This window comes from Prionailurus bengalensis, chromosome A3 (assembly GCF_016509475.1).
Source record: "Prionailurus bengalensis isolate Pbe53 chromosome A3, Fcat_Pben_1.1_paternal_pri, whole genome shotgun sequence".
Classification (NCBI taxonomy): Eukaryota; Metazoa; Chordata; class Mammalia; order Carnivora; family Felidae; genus Prionailurus; species Prionailurus bengalensis.
In genome coordinates, this window is record NC_057354.1 from 45,044,879 (window position 1) to 45,061,670 (window position 16,792).

The 16,792-nt window shown below is 40.3% G+C and overlaps 1 protein-coding gene across 6 annotated transcripts; it reads left to right on the plus strand.

The window, feature by feature from the left end:
• The first annotated feature begins 346 nt into the window (after positions 1-346).
• NAA20 (N-alpha-acetyltransferase 20, NatB catalytic subunit) lies at positions 347-15,564 on the plus strand. Of its 6 annotated transcripts, XM_043602987.1 has the most exons (7): positions 380-492; positions 856-895; positions 5,131-5,155; positions 8,398-8,488; positions 9,192-9,327; positions 14,468-14,613; positions 15,049-15,564. In XM_043602987.1, exons 1-7 carry the CDS (start codon positions 468-470, stop codon positions 15,132-15,134), a joined length of 549 nt encoding a protein of 182 aa, XP_043458922.1. In that variant the 5' UTR covers positions 380-467; the 3' UTR covers positions 15,135-15,564. The 6 variants fall into 6 exon arrangements, with proteins under 6 accessions (XP_043458923.1, XP_043458927.1, XP_043458924.1 ...); XM_043602988.1 differs by lacking the exon at positions 856-895 and having other exon boundaries at positions 347-492; XM_043602989.1 differs by lacking the exon at positions 5,131-5,155 and having other exon boundaries at positions 377-492; positions 8,422-8,488.
• Positions 15,565-16,792: the final 1,228 nt, after the last annotated feature.

A 16,792-nucleotide genomic window follows, 5' to 3' on the forward strand; every position in this document is an offset into this window, starting at 1 on the left:
GATTTCAGATTACACATCACTGGGACAGGCAGCGATGAACCATGCATGAATTCTCCCATTTGGCTCCACTTCCTTTCTCATTTATTACCGGGCACCCAAGCGGTCCTGAACCCCGCTTTTCAGTGGTGGCTTCCTAGCCCCGGTCAGCTTTTCGTTTCCTTCCTAGGAGATCACACTACCTATTTCTTTCAGTCACTCCCGAAGAGTAGTTTTGAGGTTTCGAAAGGTGAGAACCCGGCGACTTTACAAGAATGACACTGCAATTCCAGACGCCGGCCGCCAGAGGGAGCGGTGTTGCCACCTTGGTTGCCAAGCAACTCGTGGCCCGGAAGCAATTCCCTGCCCCGCCCCGCGGTGACCCGCGCAAAGCGACTACCGGCAGGGCGGGCGGGGCTCGCGGCAAGCCTGCCTCGGCGGCGGCGGCGGCGGCGGCGGTGCGATGACCACGCTCCGGGCTTTCACGTGCGATGACCTGTTCCGCTTCAACAACATGTGAGTGAGGCCCTCGGGGCTGACGCTGGTGGCTGCATCCCCTTTCCCGGGCCGGGGCCCGCGGCCCGCGGGAGCCACCCCCGCCGGCCGCCATTGGAGCCTCCCTAGGGGCCGCGGGGTCAGAGCCGGGGCGGGGACGGACGTGCGGAGCTCCCCGCTGACTTTGGCTGAGGTGCTGAGACTTCATCCTGCATCCTTGCGTGCTCGTTGGGGCCGGGGCAGTGCGCGGGCGTCCTGTCGCGATGGCTGTCCCGACGCGCCCGCGCGAGTGGTAGGAGGTGGGGGAGCGGCCCGAGCCCAGCTCTGGTTCTGCCGCCTGCAGCCAACGTCCGGCCAGCTGACTCGGCTTCGTCTTCTGTGCAGCGGACAGCACCGAGGCGCCTGCCGCGGAGGTCGTTGCGAGGTCAACAGCTAAGTGTTTTTTTGGGAATACGGACGTTGTGCAGCCCACCTGGTGATGGTTAATCAGTATCCGAGTGAAACCTTGTGATGGTGGCACCGACCGCCGCCGTTCCTTTCTTGGTCCGGGTTGGTTTTTGTGCGTTTTGTTACCAAAGCGGTGCATCCAGCCTGGAAAACTTTGTGTTGTGAGGAGTCGGGGCATAGGGCACATGCTGGTGGAGACCCGCTGTGTGTACTTTCTTTCAGTCCGTGTTAAGGCAGGAACTGTGACTTGCAGGCACATTTTTTTTTTTTTTTTAAGAAAAGATTTTATTGTGGAAGTTTCTGAACATTTAAAACGTCGACAGAATTTTACCCTGAACATCTAAAGACACATCTGCTGGATTCTACAGTTAAGCGTTTTGTTAATGTTGACTTTCTCATATATCTATCTGTCCGTCCATCCACCTACCTACCTACCTACCTACCTACCAACCAATCCCAGATCCACTTTCAAGACAGCTGGGTGGGTCAGATTCAAGTGTCAAGAGAATGGCAAGAAGTTGAGAGGAGTTGGCTAGAAACCTTTCAAAGAGGGAGTGAGCCTTGAAGGATGGATAAAATGTTGGCAGTGATGAGGAAGTTCTGGAGAAGGAAGCAGGTGTGAAGGTGAGAAAACCTAGAGTGTGGCCAGACAACTGAGAGACAAGTGTGACTGTGGTAGGGGGTTTCTCTGAGCGGCCAGAGGAACTGGTGAAACTGGACTTTTGCTCCGTTGCTGGAGGGTTCAGACTTGTTTGTTTGTTGGGAAGAATTTTCTAATGAGCCTCTCCCACAAAGCAGTGTAACTCAGGTGAGTTGTGTTGAGCTCCCGCTGTGCCTGATGGGTGCTGGCACTTGTAATGACCCATGCAATCCTCACAGTTCTCTGAAGAAGGTGCTCTCAGTATCCCCATTTTTTGTATGAGTCAACTAAGGTACTGAGAGTTCAAGTCAGTTGCCCCAGGTGATAGAGCCCTGTGGTGGGAGCGGGTGAAGCAGGGAATCTAATCCAGGAGATTGGCTGTAGAACAGTGGTTCTTTCAGAGTGGTCCCCAACCACCAGGGAACCCTTGGAAAATGCAAATCGTCGGCTGTTTAAGGGCCAGTGCTCTGGAGCCCTAGCTCTTCACCACAGAGCTGTGTGGAATGTGAGGCGATTAGAGGAGGTATACCAGGCAGGTGAGCCACTTAGGATGTCCTGGCAAGGGCCCAGAGATGATGACTTGGCAGAGGTTTGGGTCTGGGAGGTGCCTTTGGGGGGGGGAGGGGGGCAAGGCGCCTTGAAGCTTCAATAGTGTACAGGGCAAAACCTTGTTTTAACTGTAGATCTGGGGAGGCTTAGCCCTAATTTTATATGAAAATGAATATAGAAGAAAGAAAATAAGCACACACACAATAAAACTTTAGATGTCAAGAATTGTCTAGCTTGTTAAGGCCCCTTCAGAATATGCCATTGGGAACTCCTCTTCCCATGTCCTCCAACTTCACACTTTGATTAGGGCACTTTCACAGAGAACACTGAGAATCACTGGATGAGGGTGCTGCAGTAGGAAGTGAAGATGCCGTGGATGTAGAAGCACTGCGGTTAACTCAGCAGGTGTTTTACTCATTTTTGGATAGATAATCTTCATGCCTACTGTGCATCAGTGCTAGAGACACAGCAATGAACAAAGCAAAACAATGTTACCTTTATGGAATTTACATTTTGGAGGGGGTGGGGAAGGAATTCAGTCCAAAGAAAAACATGAAAACAGGGAAGGGAAATAGGGAGTGAGTGGGGATTCAGCTTTAAGTGTTTAGGGTAGGTGTCACTGCAGAAAGACCTAGGGAGATGAGGGAGTGAGTCCGGTGGATATTGGGGGCAGGAGAACTTCCAGGCAGAGGGATTGGTAAGTGCACAGGTACCTGTTTCTGACTGGAGGAGGCAGCCAGGGTGGCTGGAACAGAGTGAGAGTGGGAGCATGAGGTCAGAGTCACAGGGCTAGATCTTGGAGAGGCTCTCCTAGGAGTTGGGCTCCTCTGCGAAGTGCATTGAGATAGCCAGGTGGGGAAGTTTGGGCTAAACATAGAAATTTGGGTGGAGGGAGGCAACATTATGTAGATGGTATTAAAGCCAGGAGGTTAGGGGCGCCTGACTGGCCCAGTCAGAAGAGCGTGTGACTCTTGATGTCGGGGTTGTGAGTTCAAGCCCCACGCTGGGTGTAGGGATGACTTAAATAAATAAATGTTAAAACAGAAAACAAAAACTGAGAGGATAGGTGACATCAGTGGTGGAATGACTGTGGATAGGAAAAAAGAGGCTCCAGGACGGTGCCTTAGGTGTCAAGTGTTGAAGGAGACCTGGTGGCCTGGTGAGTTGGGAGAAAAAGCCAGTAGTGGGTCTGAGAAGCTGAGCAAGGAGAGCATTTCAAGTGGAGGGAGTGAGGAGCCATGTAAAGAGCTGCTGATGGCTAAATGTGCAGTGTGTGTGTACGATTAGAGGAGAACTGTGGGAGCAGGAACCTGGGCACTGAGGGGGTGGATCTGCTCACCAGCAGTCCAGGCATGGTCACAGGAGAGCGAGTAGAGAGGGGCACAGACGCTTGAGGTACAGGTGGGTGGGTTTGGTGGTGGGATCTTGGTGAAGCTTTCTGCCTGCTGTTGTGTATTCTCTGTGTGAAACAGGAAGCAGCCGAGATTGGAAAGGGGTGGCCTTGGAGAGTTGAGGCAAGATGAGAGGCTTATAAAGTAGTCGTTGAGAGGTGTGGGAGAGTGTATTCCCACACTGTATGGAGCAGTGATCAGCTGTGGCTGGGGCTTTGCAAGCTTCTGCAGGGTCAAAGTGATTTTTGGGATAACACTAAGATGGGTTTTTTGCCTTTTTCATTGTCTCACAAGTGCACAGTGGAGTTTCCAGTTGTGTGACTTGCAGTACCAAGCAATACAGACACAGATGTGAGAATCCATCTGCCTTCTCTTAAGCTAGACATTAAGAAGATCTGTAAAATTGTTAAAACCATGCCACTCTTGTCGCTAAATTTTGTACTTAAAAAATTTTTTTTAAGTGTTTTTGAGAGAGCATGAGTGGGGGAGGGGTGGAGACAGAGGGAGACACACAATCCGGTAGCAGGCTTGCTTCAGGCTCCCAGCTGTCAGCACAGAGTGGGCACAGCACACCTGGGGCTCAAATTCATGAACCCCAAGATCATGACCTGAGCCGAAGTTGGATGCTTAACCGACTGAGCCACCCAGGTGCCCCTAAATTTTGTTCTTGAAAGTAGGATGACTTTTCAGTTTAAAAAAAAAAAAAAGGTTTTATTAACATGTAATTGATTTATTATTTTAAAATGAATATTAAAAATTTAAATATCCATAGATATAACCCACATAAACAGAAGTTCTTTGGGGGTCCTTATTAGTTTTTGAGTGTAAATTGGTTCTGAAACCGAAAAGCTTGAGAACTGCTGGCCTAGAGAAGTGCATTGGTAAGGGTCCCAAGAAAGAATCTGACTGGGTATACAAGAGGTAGATTTTCAGGTGGCTGGTTTTGAGTCTGGCAAAATAGTGGTTCCAGTAACTGAATAGGAAAGTGAGGGGCAGAGCTCTTTGTAGACAGACCATAGGTACATTGTAAGAACTGCTGATTTGGGACTGTTGTGATCTGATATGCTAGAGAAACAAGTGCTGAGCACACCAGAGTCAGATCCAGGAGTCTCCCTCCAAAAGTTTAGGGATGGGGTGGTGGGAAGAGGAGGTGAGAATGTAGAAGAGAGGGGAGCAAACACCTAGTGGTGAGAGGCCCACACCGAGTGGATGGAATAAAGGAGAAAGGAGTTGTCAGGGAAGGCCTAGAGACTGGCTGGAGGGACCCCTGCCAGATGCTGCAGGAGCTAGTTTTACCTTCTGTTTGTGATTTACATGTCTGGTTGGGCTCCAGTTCCATTAATGATTTATTGTCATTTAGAAAATGGAAAGTTTAGATCAGATGTATTAAATAGAAAGTAATTTGTAAAGGAAGAAACAGTTAAATGAAAACGTATAGGTATCTTTATAGTGGCTGTGATGGCTCAGTTTGGCCATTAGGTAGCTTACACCATCCTCCTTACCCCTAAATTTGGTTTTAAAGTTGTGGATTTGGCATGTTTTGTGTTCCTTGTGCATGTTTTCAGTTTGTGTCTTATTTAAACTGGTTTTGTCAACACTGCTTACTATTGACATTTCTTTTGTTTCTTTTAGTAACTTGGATCCACTTACAGAAACTGTATCCTTTTTTAAAAAAAAAAAAAGTTAAATGAAGGCTTACTAGGAGTGAGGAACAAAGGAAAAAATAGGCTTGAGTATAGAAAAACTTTAAAACTTGTAGTCCTGGAAACATAAGCAATAGTGAAAGCACTTAAAAAAAACAAACTGGGAACAAGAGTTGTCTTAAATCTGCCTGACAAGCTGCTAGTATAATGACCTCCTAAATCTTCAGCAGTGCAGCAACACTGCCTACCTTGCCCCTGGGTAGGAAGTATGGCTCCATGCAACAGAAAGCAGTGACTTCAGCAAGATGGGTTATTACTCTCTGATGTGAATGAAGTCTGGAGGTGATGAGTGGTCTGTGGTGGTTTCATGAAGTCACCAGTGACCCAGCTGTGCATTTTAACCACTGTACCACTCCCAGGGTGGCCTTGGCATTCCTGTCTCAGCTGCCAGAGCAAATGGCATGACATCCATGTTCCTGGCAGGAGGATCAACAGAGGGGAAGGTGAGAGAGACCTTCCCTTTCAGGAGTACCTTTGGGAAGTACCACACAGGACTTTCTGTATCCCACTGACTAGAACTTGCTTCATGCCACACTTACTAGCTGTAACAGTCTGGGAATGAGCCCAGCTTTAAATTAGGGCTTGTTACTAAAACAAAGAAAAGATCTGGGGTAATAATTAGCAATATCTACCATGTTCCCCAATAGAAGAATGGGCAAAGATGTGTGAAGTTGGGGTGTTCTGGGTTATGTCTCATTAGCAGACAACCCCACATTCTCAGTGGCTTAAAACAAAGTTGGATTTCTAGCTTATACTCCATATCCATTGCAGGGTAGGAGGGTAATATTGACTGATAATTTAACAAAAGAGGGCACAGTTCAGGCTCACAGTTCAGTCAAAAGACATGGAAATTAAAACCAAAATGAGATGCCATGTTTTGTTGTTTAAATCTCAGTCCTCTGTGTAACGTTTATTCATTTCTGAGAGAGAGAGAGCATGCGTGGGCAGGTAAGGGGCACAGAGAGGGGGATGGGACAGAGGATCTGAAGAGTGGGCTTTGCGCTGACAGCAGCAAGCCTCACGTGGGGCTGGAACTCACCAACTGTGACATCATGACCTGAGCTTAAGTCGGACGCTCAACCATCTGAGCCACCCAGGTGCCTCTAGTGCCATGTTTCATCTATCAAATTATCAAGGATTTAAAGAAATGATAAAACTCAGTGCTGATGAGGGTAAGAGCAACATTTTCATAAATTGCTAGTGACAGTATAAACTGCTTGCTGCCGTCTTTCTGGAAGGCGCTTTGGCAGTGTAATTAATACACAGTAATTCCATTTCCCGGAAGCTGAAAATAATAGTAGAGTCAATTATGTCAGGAATTGACAAACTAGGTGCATAGGCCAGATGTGGTCCACTGCCTATTTTTATTTTTGTAAATAAAATTTTATTGGACACAGCCATGCCAAATAATTTACAACCTGTCTGTAGCTTTGTCGAGACTGTCCAGTTTGAGTAGATGCAACAGAGAGCATACGGTCCACACGGCCTTGAATATTTAACTATCTCTCCCTTTATAGAAAATGTTTGTTAACCCCTGAGTTATGTGTTACAGAATTATAATATTAAAAATTTGCAATAACATTCATACATAACAATGAGGAACTGGTTAAATGAATTATACTATATTCATGAAGGAATATAAAAAGATTTTTTGAGAAACTGAAAGTAACCCAGATGTCTCTTTCAAGAGATAGGATATTTAAATTGTTCACACAGCAGAGTGCTATACAGCACTTATACACTATACAGCACTATACAGCTATTAACAATTAACTATAGGTACAGGCAACAACAAAGCTACATATCAGAAACAAAGTTGAGTGAAAAAGCAAAAATATCAAGAATTTCACTTGTATTTCAAAAATTATGACCTTTTAAAGACCCCCTCCAGAGGTGCCTGGGTGGCTCAGTCAGGTAAGTGTCCAACTCTGGATTTCGGCTTAGGTCATGATTTCAGTGTTCATGAGATTGAGCCCTGAATCATGCTCCATGCAGTTCGGAGCCTGCTTGGGATTCTCTCTTTCCCACTTTCTCTGCTCCTCCCCTGCATGCACTTTCTCTCAAATAAATAAGTTTAAAAAAATACAGACCCTCTCCGTGTTTAAAAAAACTTTTGTTTTGAATGGCCGAAAAACTTCCACTGTATAGTAAGGTAAAGTATTAGGATGCGAATCAACTTGCATGGTATATGTCTAGTTACACTTAAAATTTACAGTAAAATTATCCAGGTGAGGCCATGTTTGGAAATAATCTGCCAGGTCTTCATGATTGATGAACAGCATCTGGGCTCCTCCCCTAGCAGGAGGAGAGGCAGTTACGGTGTGAGTCAGTGGCTGCATGGTGAGAAGACTGGCTGGCCTGCTGTGTTAAGGGTTATGTTTGAAGAGTGCTGAAAATAACATCTTTCCTTCAGAGAAGTTTGAAGAATATATTGCTGAACAGGTTTTATGGGAACTTAAAAATGTGATTGGTGGTGGCCCCTCAGAATTGCATCAGCAAGCTTACACTAAGAAGAAATATAAGAATGAGCACTTATCAGTAAGGACGCCAGGGTTGAAGAGTTACATAATGAGCAAATTATTCAGGCATTCACTCTTAGGTCAGCTTTTATTTGTAGTACCAGAAAATGAGAATTTGAGTCAATGGAGGGGAAACACTACAGGGTAACTGTTAAGTTGACTCTAGAAGTGATTAACTTTTAAAGTTATTTTCATAGTCACACAGCTGAAGCTAAAATAGGAACTAATCCCTAATTTTCTAGTGCAATTATGGAAAAGTAAATGTATTGAGTATCTACTTTGTGCCAAGCACCAGGGATGGAGTGAACATGACATTCATATTCAAAAGGGAGAGAGATAGTAACAAATACCAGGTGATGGTAAGTGCTGTGCAGAGATTTAGATACAGTGTGATCTGTATGGACACAGAATTTGGAGGTCCAGGTTCTCTGCTTCGTATTACATGGTGTTGTCTCCATTCACATTTGAAGTTATATATTCAGTCAATTTTGTTATAAATTATTAGTGCTAACCTAAATAATGTACTGACATGGTTATGGTTATCAAAATTATACATATATAGGACTGGGGATAAAGTAATAATATATTTTTTAAAGGAAACTTTCTTCATAACACTCCTTTTATTAAGAATACTTCTTACTGTCAATTACTTTCCACACTCCTTAACAAGACTCTAGTATGGGATTCCTTTTTATTTACAGTACCTCGCCCACTGGCCAGAGTATTTCATTGTTGCAGAGGCACCTGGTGGAGAGTTAATGGGTTATAGTAAGTATAATACCAACCACTAGAACATTTTTGGATAGGCAGTTGAGATTTTAGTATAGGTTTCAACTGATTTAGATTGATTGTAGAATTGCAAGTATAATCATGATGCCTAGAATTCTATTTTTCAACCATTTGACAGCTTGGTGATGCCTTCTATGTTTGAAGCATTGTGCTAGGTAGGCCCCAGGGGGATACAGCCCTGAACCAGACAGACATGGTCTCAGGCTTTTTAGATCTATGTTTATGTTACATTTCTACATGGTTTGGTACATAATATAGGAATGGTAGCATCTTCATTGAATTAGTAGGGTTACTAGTGAAAATTTGAGCTGTGCATTATCTATTGGTGTATACATAACCTACCCACCTATGTAAAATGTAGATATTTTAAAAATATATGTTCCGATTCTGAAATGCAGATATTTTTAAAATGTATGTTCAGTTAGTTGTGTTTTTAGTGTTATTCTTTTTAAAGAAAAAAAAACCTTTTTCTAATTCTCATTCTACAACTAGATTCAGCATTATATTTATAAGTGAGATTTAGATAAAAGCACCAATAACCATTAGCTAGATGACTTTCAATGTTACTTAAAAACTAAAGTTTGTCATTAGTTTCCTTTATAATAATAATGTACCAACAGTCATTCTGTATTTTTGTGTAAATCCATGTGTTTAATTACTGAATGCAATCTTTTGTTGGCAGTTATGGGTAAAGCAGAAGGCTCTGTAGCTAGGGAAGAATGGCACGGACATGTCACAGCTCTCTCTGTTGCCCCAGAATTTCGACGCCTTGGTTTGGCTGCAAAACTTATGGAATTATTAGAGGAGATTTCAGAACGGTGAGATCTTGCTTTTTAATAATTTGACTATTTTTCTCATAGTGAACATTTATAAGATTTTTTCCATTCAGGCTGAATATTGTACTTTACAGGATTTTCATTTTCAGTCTTCAGTAGTCAAATATTCATAGTAGTAGTACAGTCTCTGTTTTGCCACTGAGGAAGATTCAGGCAAAGTGAGTGACCTACCATAGGCTTATATGCTTGGGAATTGGTGCAAAGACTAGCTCTCAAGATTTCTTTTAGTGGCAGAATGTGGCAGATGTTCCTGAATTCGGTTAACATCATCCTTGGCGTCTCAGTTATTTTTTTCCACAGTGCCCCTAAGGCCAAAAAAATCCTCTAGTTTAATTTTAAGTTATGTCCTAACTGCTTAGTAAGTATTTATGGCCTGATAACCTAGTAGCTATTTGGAAAAAAATAAACAAATTGAAAGAAAAAATATTTTTATTTCATTGTTAAATAACTGGTTACCTATAGCCTTTTGAGCATTGAAGGACTTCTCATACCTTGGAAACCGATTTGACACAGCCACCTGCATTCTTCTTTCATACTGATTTTCTGGTTTTATTGGGTTCTTTTAATCATAGGAACTGATAAAACCTGGCTTCATAAAGATACTTTGTCACCAAAAGGAATGTAACACCATGTAATGCTGCATTTGTGAGTTATAGCAAACTAGTAGTTTAGTTTGCCAGTGTCTAACATGAAAGATTTGTCTGTGTTTTCCCCAAACATCTGCAATATCCTACAGCACCTCTAAGAGTTTGGGCCACCTTAGAGCACAGTTTGGGGACTGCCAGCATTAGGGCTTTTTAAAAAAAAGACCTGTTGTGTATGTGAAACACCTTCATTATGTGAGATAAAAGTAATGTAATTAAAATACTCCTACCAGCTCCCATTGTAAAAAAGAGGTAAAAGATGTATATACGAGTTTAATCAGTTGTCAAGCTGCCATTTATTTTTTTCTCTTAATGCCTAGAAATATATAGGGAAATATAGGGAAGGGAACATTTGCTGAGAAAGGCTCTTGAGGCTTTCCACTTAATGGACTTAATAAAGGGCAGTTTTAAAGGAATAACCATGGCCTGAAAATGCTCTGGGCCAAGTTGGGGGCAAGAGGAACTTGAGATCATTCAGGGAAGAGACAGCATTAGCTGAAAAAGAAGTTAATTGTAGTCCTTAAGAATTTAAAGAATCCTCCCTGGACTGAACAAGGGAGAAGAGAAAATTTTTAGTTTACACACATTTGTTAATGGTGTTAAAGTATTTGGCATTATTGTATGGTGGATAAGGAGTTAAGAAATGGGTTCTAATTAGCTATCCACTCTATGCATATGATTAATGTATTTATGGGATAGAATCTCTCTCAGAGTAGAAAACCACCAAGCTCCCTTCTTTTCCAGGTTCTAAATCTTCATTACTTTGGAATAGTTCAGATTTGTGCGTGTATGTGTGTGTACCTAGCTACATACACACATACGTGCATACATGTATTTTTAAATATATACATTAAAACAGAAAGTATAATTTCCAAACAGAAAAAGTGGAATGAGAAAAATCAGTCCATAAGGAGAGAAAAAGGAGATTAAAGTGGTAAAACAAAAAGCATGAAATAAGATGGTAGCTATGAATCCAGATATAATCATTAAATACAACACTAAATGGACTAATTAGTTAAAAGACAAAGGAAGACATGCTAAGTAAAGCCAGTCACAGAAAGACAAGTACTGTGTGATTCCACCTATATGAGATATTTAATACAGGTAAATTCAGAGAATCAAAATGTGGAATGGTGGTAGCCAGAGACTGGGGGGAAGGGGGAAAATCAGTAAGCATAAAGTTGTAGCTAAAGAGGATGAATAAACTCTGTAATCTGTTGTACAACATTTACCTATAGTAAAAAATGTACATTTAAAACTTATTAAGGGAAAACTTCATGTTAAAGTCGTCTTACAACAGTAAAACCAAATAAAATTGAAAAGACAAAGACTGTCAGAACTATATTCTATTTACAGGAAATATGTGTAAAAATTAAACATACAGGAAGATTGAAAGAAATTTTTTAAATTGTCATGTAAAATTCTAACCAAAAGACAGTTTGGTTAGAACTGTCTTAAATTAACAGTTAACAATTAAATTAACAATAGTCACAGCAATAATTAACGGAGAAAAAAAGGGTCATTGGATAACAGGTAAAAGATTTCATGTATCAGGAAGATGTAATAATTACTAATTTTATGTACATGGTGACAAGGTAAAAATGAGAAAATTGATAAAAATACAAGGAGAAAGAATATAAAGCAAATCATTACTATAATGAGAAATTTGAAACATGCTTTCTGCTAGAATGATTAGAAATTAAGGGTATAGAGTAAGTGTCAGCACTTTTTCTGAGCCAGATAGATACCTAGACTTTACAGGCCAGCTAATATCTCATGTGTGTGTATGTGTATGTATTAAACACTCTTTCAAAATTTTATAAACTGTTCTTAGTTTGAGAAGTCTACCAAAATAGGTTGCAGGCAGACCCCCTTCCTTAACAGATTACAATCAGTACCTAAAAATCTTTGCAGAATGTTAGGCTTCTCTAATAAATTTTACCAACTATTTAAGAAATAAGTTCAGTTTTACACAAAGAAGGAACGTTCTTCAGTGTTGGTTTTTTTTTTTAAGACTAGAATAACCATGATGATAAAACCTGACAAATATGAGGAAGGAAAATTTGAAAAAAAAATGACTCATTATGGATGCAAAAATCCCAGAAAAATCTTAGCAAAATGGATTCAGCAATTCATAAAAAAGGATGATATATCAGGGGAAGGTTGTTTTTAACATGTGAAAATCTGTTGGACCATATTAAGAACATTTGTTATTTCAGTAAATGCAGAAAATGCTTTGATAAAATCCAATTGATTAAAAACTGTTAGTATAGAAGGGGAGAACTTTCATAACCTAAAAAAAGAGTATCTACCAAAAACCTGTAGTAAATATTAGCAATGATGCATTGAATGCTTTCTCTTTGGAATTTGGGACAAGGAAGGATGCCTATAGTTACCCCCTTTTTGGTAATTTACTGGAAATCCTAGGCAACACAGTAAAGCAAGAAAAATATATGAGAACTGAGAAAAACCAAAACTCTTATTTTTATACATCTAAGATTGTACAAACAGAAAACCACAAGAAGCTACAAATAAATGTTTAGAATAAAAGTTAAAGTTGTTGGATAGTATAAAATTCAATTTCATTTCTATAAAAACAGTAAAATTTAGGAAAAGATGCCAGTTATAATGGCATCAATACATTAAGCCCTTTGGAAGAATCTAACAAAAGCTGTTAGAGGTCTCTGAACTTTCTAACACGTTACCAAGAGACCGTAAAGATGACCTAAGTGGAGAGATAACCACCTGTAGTAACATGGAAGGCTAAACTGGTATTGATCCACAGAGCCAATGTAACGACAATCAAAATCTCAAGTCCTTTTTGTGGGACTTGTTGATTCTGAAACTTACCAGGGGAATGGAAGGAGTCAAGATTGCTTGAGCAACAAAATGGGCAGGTTTGCCCCTCCAGGTATCAAGCTGTAATGAGTAAGCTGTGTGTTAGTGCTGGAGTACTAGTTTAGACTAGTGTAAAGAACTGGCAGGCAGATGCAGGAATGTATGGATTGACATACCTCAGAGGAGGCAACTGAAGATCAGCAACAAAGGGATACACTTCAGTAAAGATGGTGGCACAATTAGATAGCCACATGGGAAAAAATCTTCCCAGATTACTACTACCTTACAATACACAATTCCAGATTTATTGAAAACCTAGATTTGAAAAGCAAACTATTACCCATTTTAAGATAATAGAGGAGAGTTCACCCATGACCTCAGGGTAAAAAGAACTTAAACCATAAAAAGGCTAACTGTAAAGGAGGTTCATATTGCAACTTCATTGAAGTGAAAGAACTTTGTTCATCAAAAGATATATAATAAGTCAGGCCACAAATTGGGAAAAATTTTGCAGTAATCATTTATACAATGTCAACTATTCAGAATACATGGAGAACTACAGCTGGGCGGGGAGAGAAAAAATGTGTGAAAGACCAGTAAGGACAGTACGAAATGAGAAATCTAAATGGCCTACAAAAATACAGTTAGCCTTATTAGTAATGAGAAATGCCAATTAAAATTGCCCCGCGATACTTAAGAGATTTTCAAAAATAAAAGTGTCTGATAAACCAAGCCTTGGTACTGTGGGAATGGAGTCTTCCCCTCCTCTGGGAGTGTAAGCTGACTGGGAAATGGGCATTAACTAAAGCAACTGAAAATGCTCCCGTGAGCCAGTGACCACACCCCTAGTTGTATGTACCATGAGACATACAATAAAAATACAGCAGCATAGTTTGTAATAGTAAAAACCGGATTATCTGCGGGGAATGGGCAACCTGTAGTATATATCCATCCATGCAATGGGATGCTAAACAAAGGGAAGATAAATAAGATCCCAGCTACACCAAGGCTGACTCCCACTTACTGAGAGGCAAATCACCCAAGGATAAATAAAAGTTCAAAATAGGAAAAGCTATAGTAGGTGGTGAATCTACAGCAAAAACCAAGGAGCTAATGAGCACAAGAGTCAGAACCTCTGGGTAAAGGAGGTGGCTGTCACTGACAGAGAAAACTGAGGGCTTCATGGCTGCCAGTGTCAGGCAACCAGTGTCCCGTATTTACACTTGGGTCATGGCCACATGGGTGCTTGTTGTTCAATATCTTTAATTTGCACGTATGGGTGAAAGTATTGTATCGCTAGTTGATAAAATGACCATGTCAATTACTATGATATAAAATACACAGTAATTTAAGACAGAATTGTGGCTTAAAAATGCTTTTTAAGTTTGTCTTTTAAGAAAATCTAGGTTTTAAAATGTCAGTATGCAAAAGAAACTCATCTCTTTGTACTGCGAGATAATTGTCATAAATCCTCAGAAGTAAAAATTGGTATGAGGTAATCAGCTGCAAGGTTCTATTACTACCATTCTATGAATGGTAGTCAAAGCAAACTAAAAACAAGTGTTGTTTTTAAAAATAAGTATTTTCTAGAATTTCTCACATTCTAACATTTTCCTTTTTTTTTTTTTTTTTAATTAAAGAAAGGGTGGATTTTTTGTTGATCTCTTTGTAAGAGTATCTAACCAGGTTGCAGTCAACATGTACAAGCAGCTGGGCTACAGCGTATACAGGACAGTCATAGAGTACTATTCAGCCAGCAATGGGGAGCCTGACGAGGACGCTTATGGTGAGCTCCCTTCCGTGGCAGTATCCCCAAGAAGCCACCAGAACATTTACATTCATTCTACAGACTGAAATAGTTATTTTAGTAAATTTAAAAGAATATTTGTTGGACTTAATATTTTAAATTTGAGCATTATCTAATATTTAAATCTCCCTTAACTCCTTTATGAACCTATCACTGGTTAGCTTACATTGACTAACCAATGATTAATTACTATCAATTGTTTTATTATGTTACAGGTATGTTAATTTTACTGAGATTCTCACAAAAGAACATTCGTTTGAAGAGCTGAGTACTTGTGACTAAGAGTCTCATTTAAATACATTTCTCTCAGGGTCTAGGGGACAAACCTTTTATGGGAACTTTACATATGTATACCCTTCAGATTTCATATATTTTGATATTTGGGTATTTACATTAAATTTTGCTTCCTAACAGATATGAGGAAAGCACTTTCCAGAGACACTGAGAAGAAATCCATCATACCATTACCTCATCCTGTGAGGCCTGAAGACATTGAATAACCATGGGCAGTGGTTCTTAGGCTGATGCTCCAGATATTTTATGGACAATATTGTTTTCATTAGATGATCCCGGAGCGCTATTAGGAGAAAAGTAATTATTTAGGTCCTGCAGATTTCAAGAAAATACAGGTTATAAATTTGAGTCTTATTGTTTCCAGTTAGCAATATCATAACTATTAAAGCTGTTCACTGTAATAAAATTCAGTCAAAAAGGCAGCTAGGTCAGATGGAAACATTTTAGTATTTTGGTTCATAATATTCACTATATGTTAAGGGGAAAAACTTGCTCCAGTCTCCTCCTAAATTCTGTGCCTGAGAACCACTGCTGCATACATATTTTTTATTTTGTATTATCTGTTAATTGAAGCTTTAAAAGCATATATGAAATGTATAAATCTAAAATGTATAATAAAACGCATTGTTGACCCTATGAATGTGTTCTGGAAACTTGGTCATTTATAAAATTCAGTCTGGATTGAGAAAGGCCATCATTTAGGATATGATATTTCTTTTGTTCCATATAAAGCCTTATTTTTTTAAAATTTTATTTAAAAAATTTTTTTAATGTTTATTTTTGAGAGAGACAGAGCATGAGGAGGAGAGGGGCAGAGAGAGAGGGAGACACAGAATCTGAAGCAGGCTCCAGGCTCTGAGCTGTCAGCATAAAGCCTGACATGGGGCTTAAACTCACGGACTGCAAGATCATGACCAGAGCTGAAGTCGGATATTTTTAAAAGCAAACGTGAAAATTCCTGCACAGTGTATGTACGCATCCTTCTTATTGCATAGTAAATTCTTCCCAGATACTTGATAGTGTTAGCCCCACATCTTTTGTCTCCTCTCACACTACTTTGCTTAAATCCTGCCTTTTCAAAATATAAAATGACATCGCAGTTTCTAATTCTTAAAGGCCATGAAACTATGTAATGGGCCAACCACTTACCTTCAGGTATAGTTTTCTTCAGCTGTAATATCTGAAAATATCCAGTGAACAGAAGTAAAGAAAACCCCACAGAAATGATTACTAAACAGTTTTTCCCTCTGAAAGGACTTACTCTGGTGGAGTTGAGAGTAAGAGAAATGAATCTTCTATGTTTCTCCCATGAGAAGGTAACTTTTTCCTTCATGCATGACACTAATCAGAAAGTGGTATTATGAGCTGACACGTTGGAAACATGACCAATTTTTGTTCTTATGTAGCATAAGAACAGGAAGCATAAGAACAGCGTATGTTCTAACAGCTTATGTAAGCATAAGAACAGCATGCAGCATAAACAGGAAAGAATTGTAGGAAGACTCTAGTCACTTAGCATTTTGACCTGCTTTCATCTTACCCCTTGACTCTGCACTTAGCCAAAGGGTATTAAAATCACAAATGTTCCTCCTCACCAAGTAGACCTCAGGACTCCATAGTCAGAATCCATCTGATACCCAGCAGCTGGGGTGACACTGGTGCAGTGACTGAAGCAGTGAGGCTGAACACACGTTTGTCTTTTACCCTGATAGTCCTACATTCTCCCTTCAAACACTAGCTTATTTTCAAGATAAAATTTAGTAATATACAGACTACCTTTTTTTATTCCTTTGGGTGAAATTTTTGCAAATTTAATAGGTTTATCCAATTAAACAAGTAAATTTGCCAATTGCCTTTACTGGTG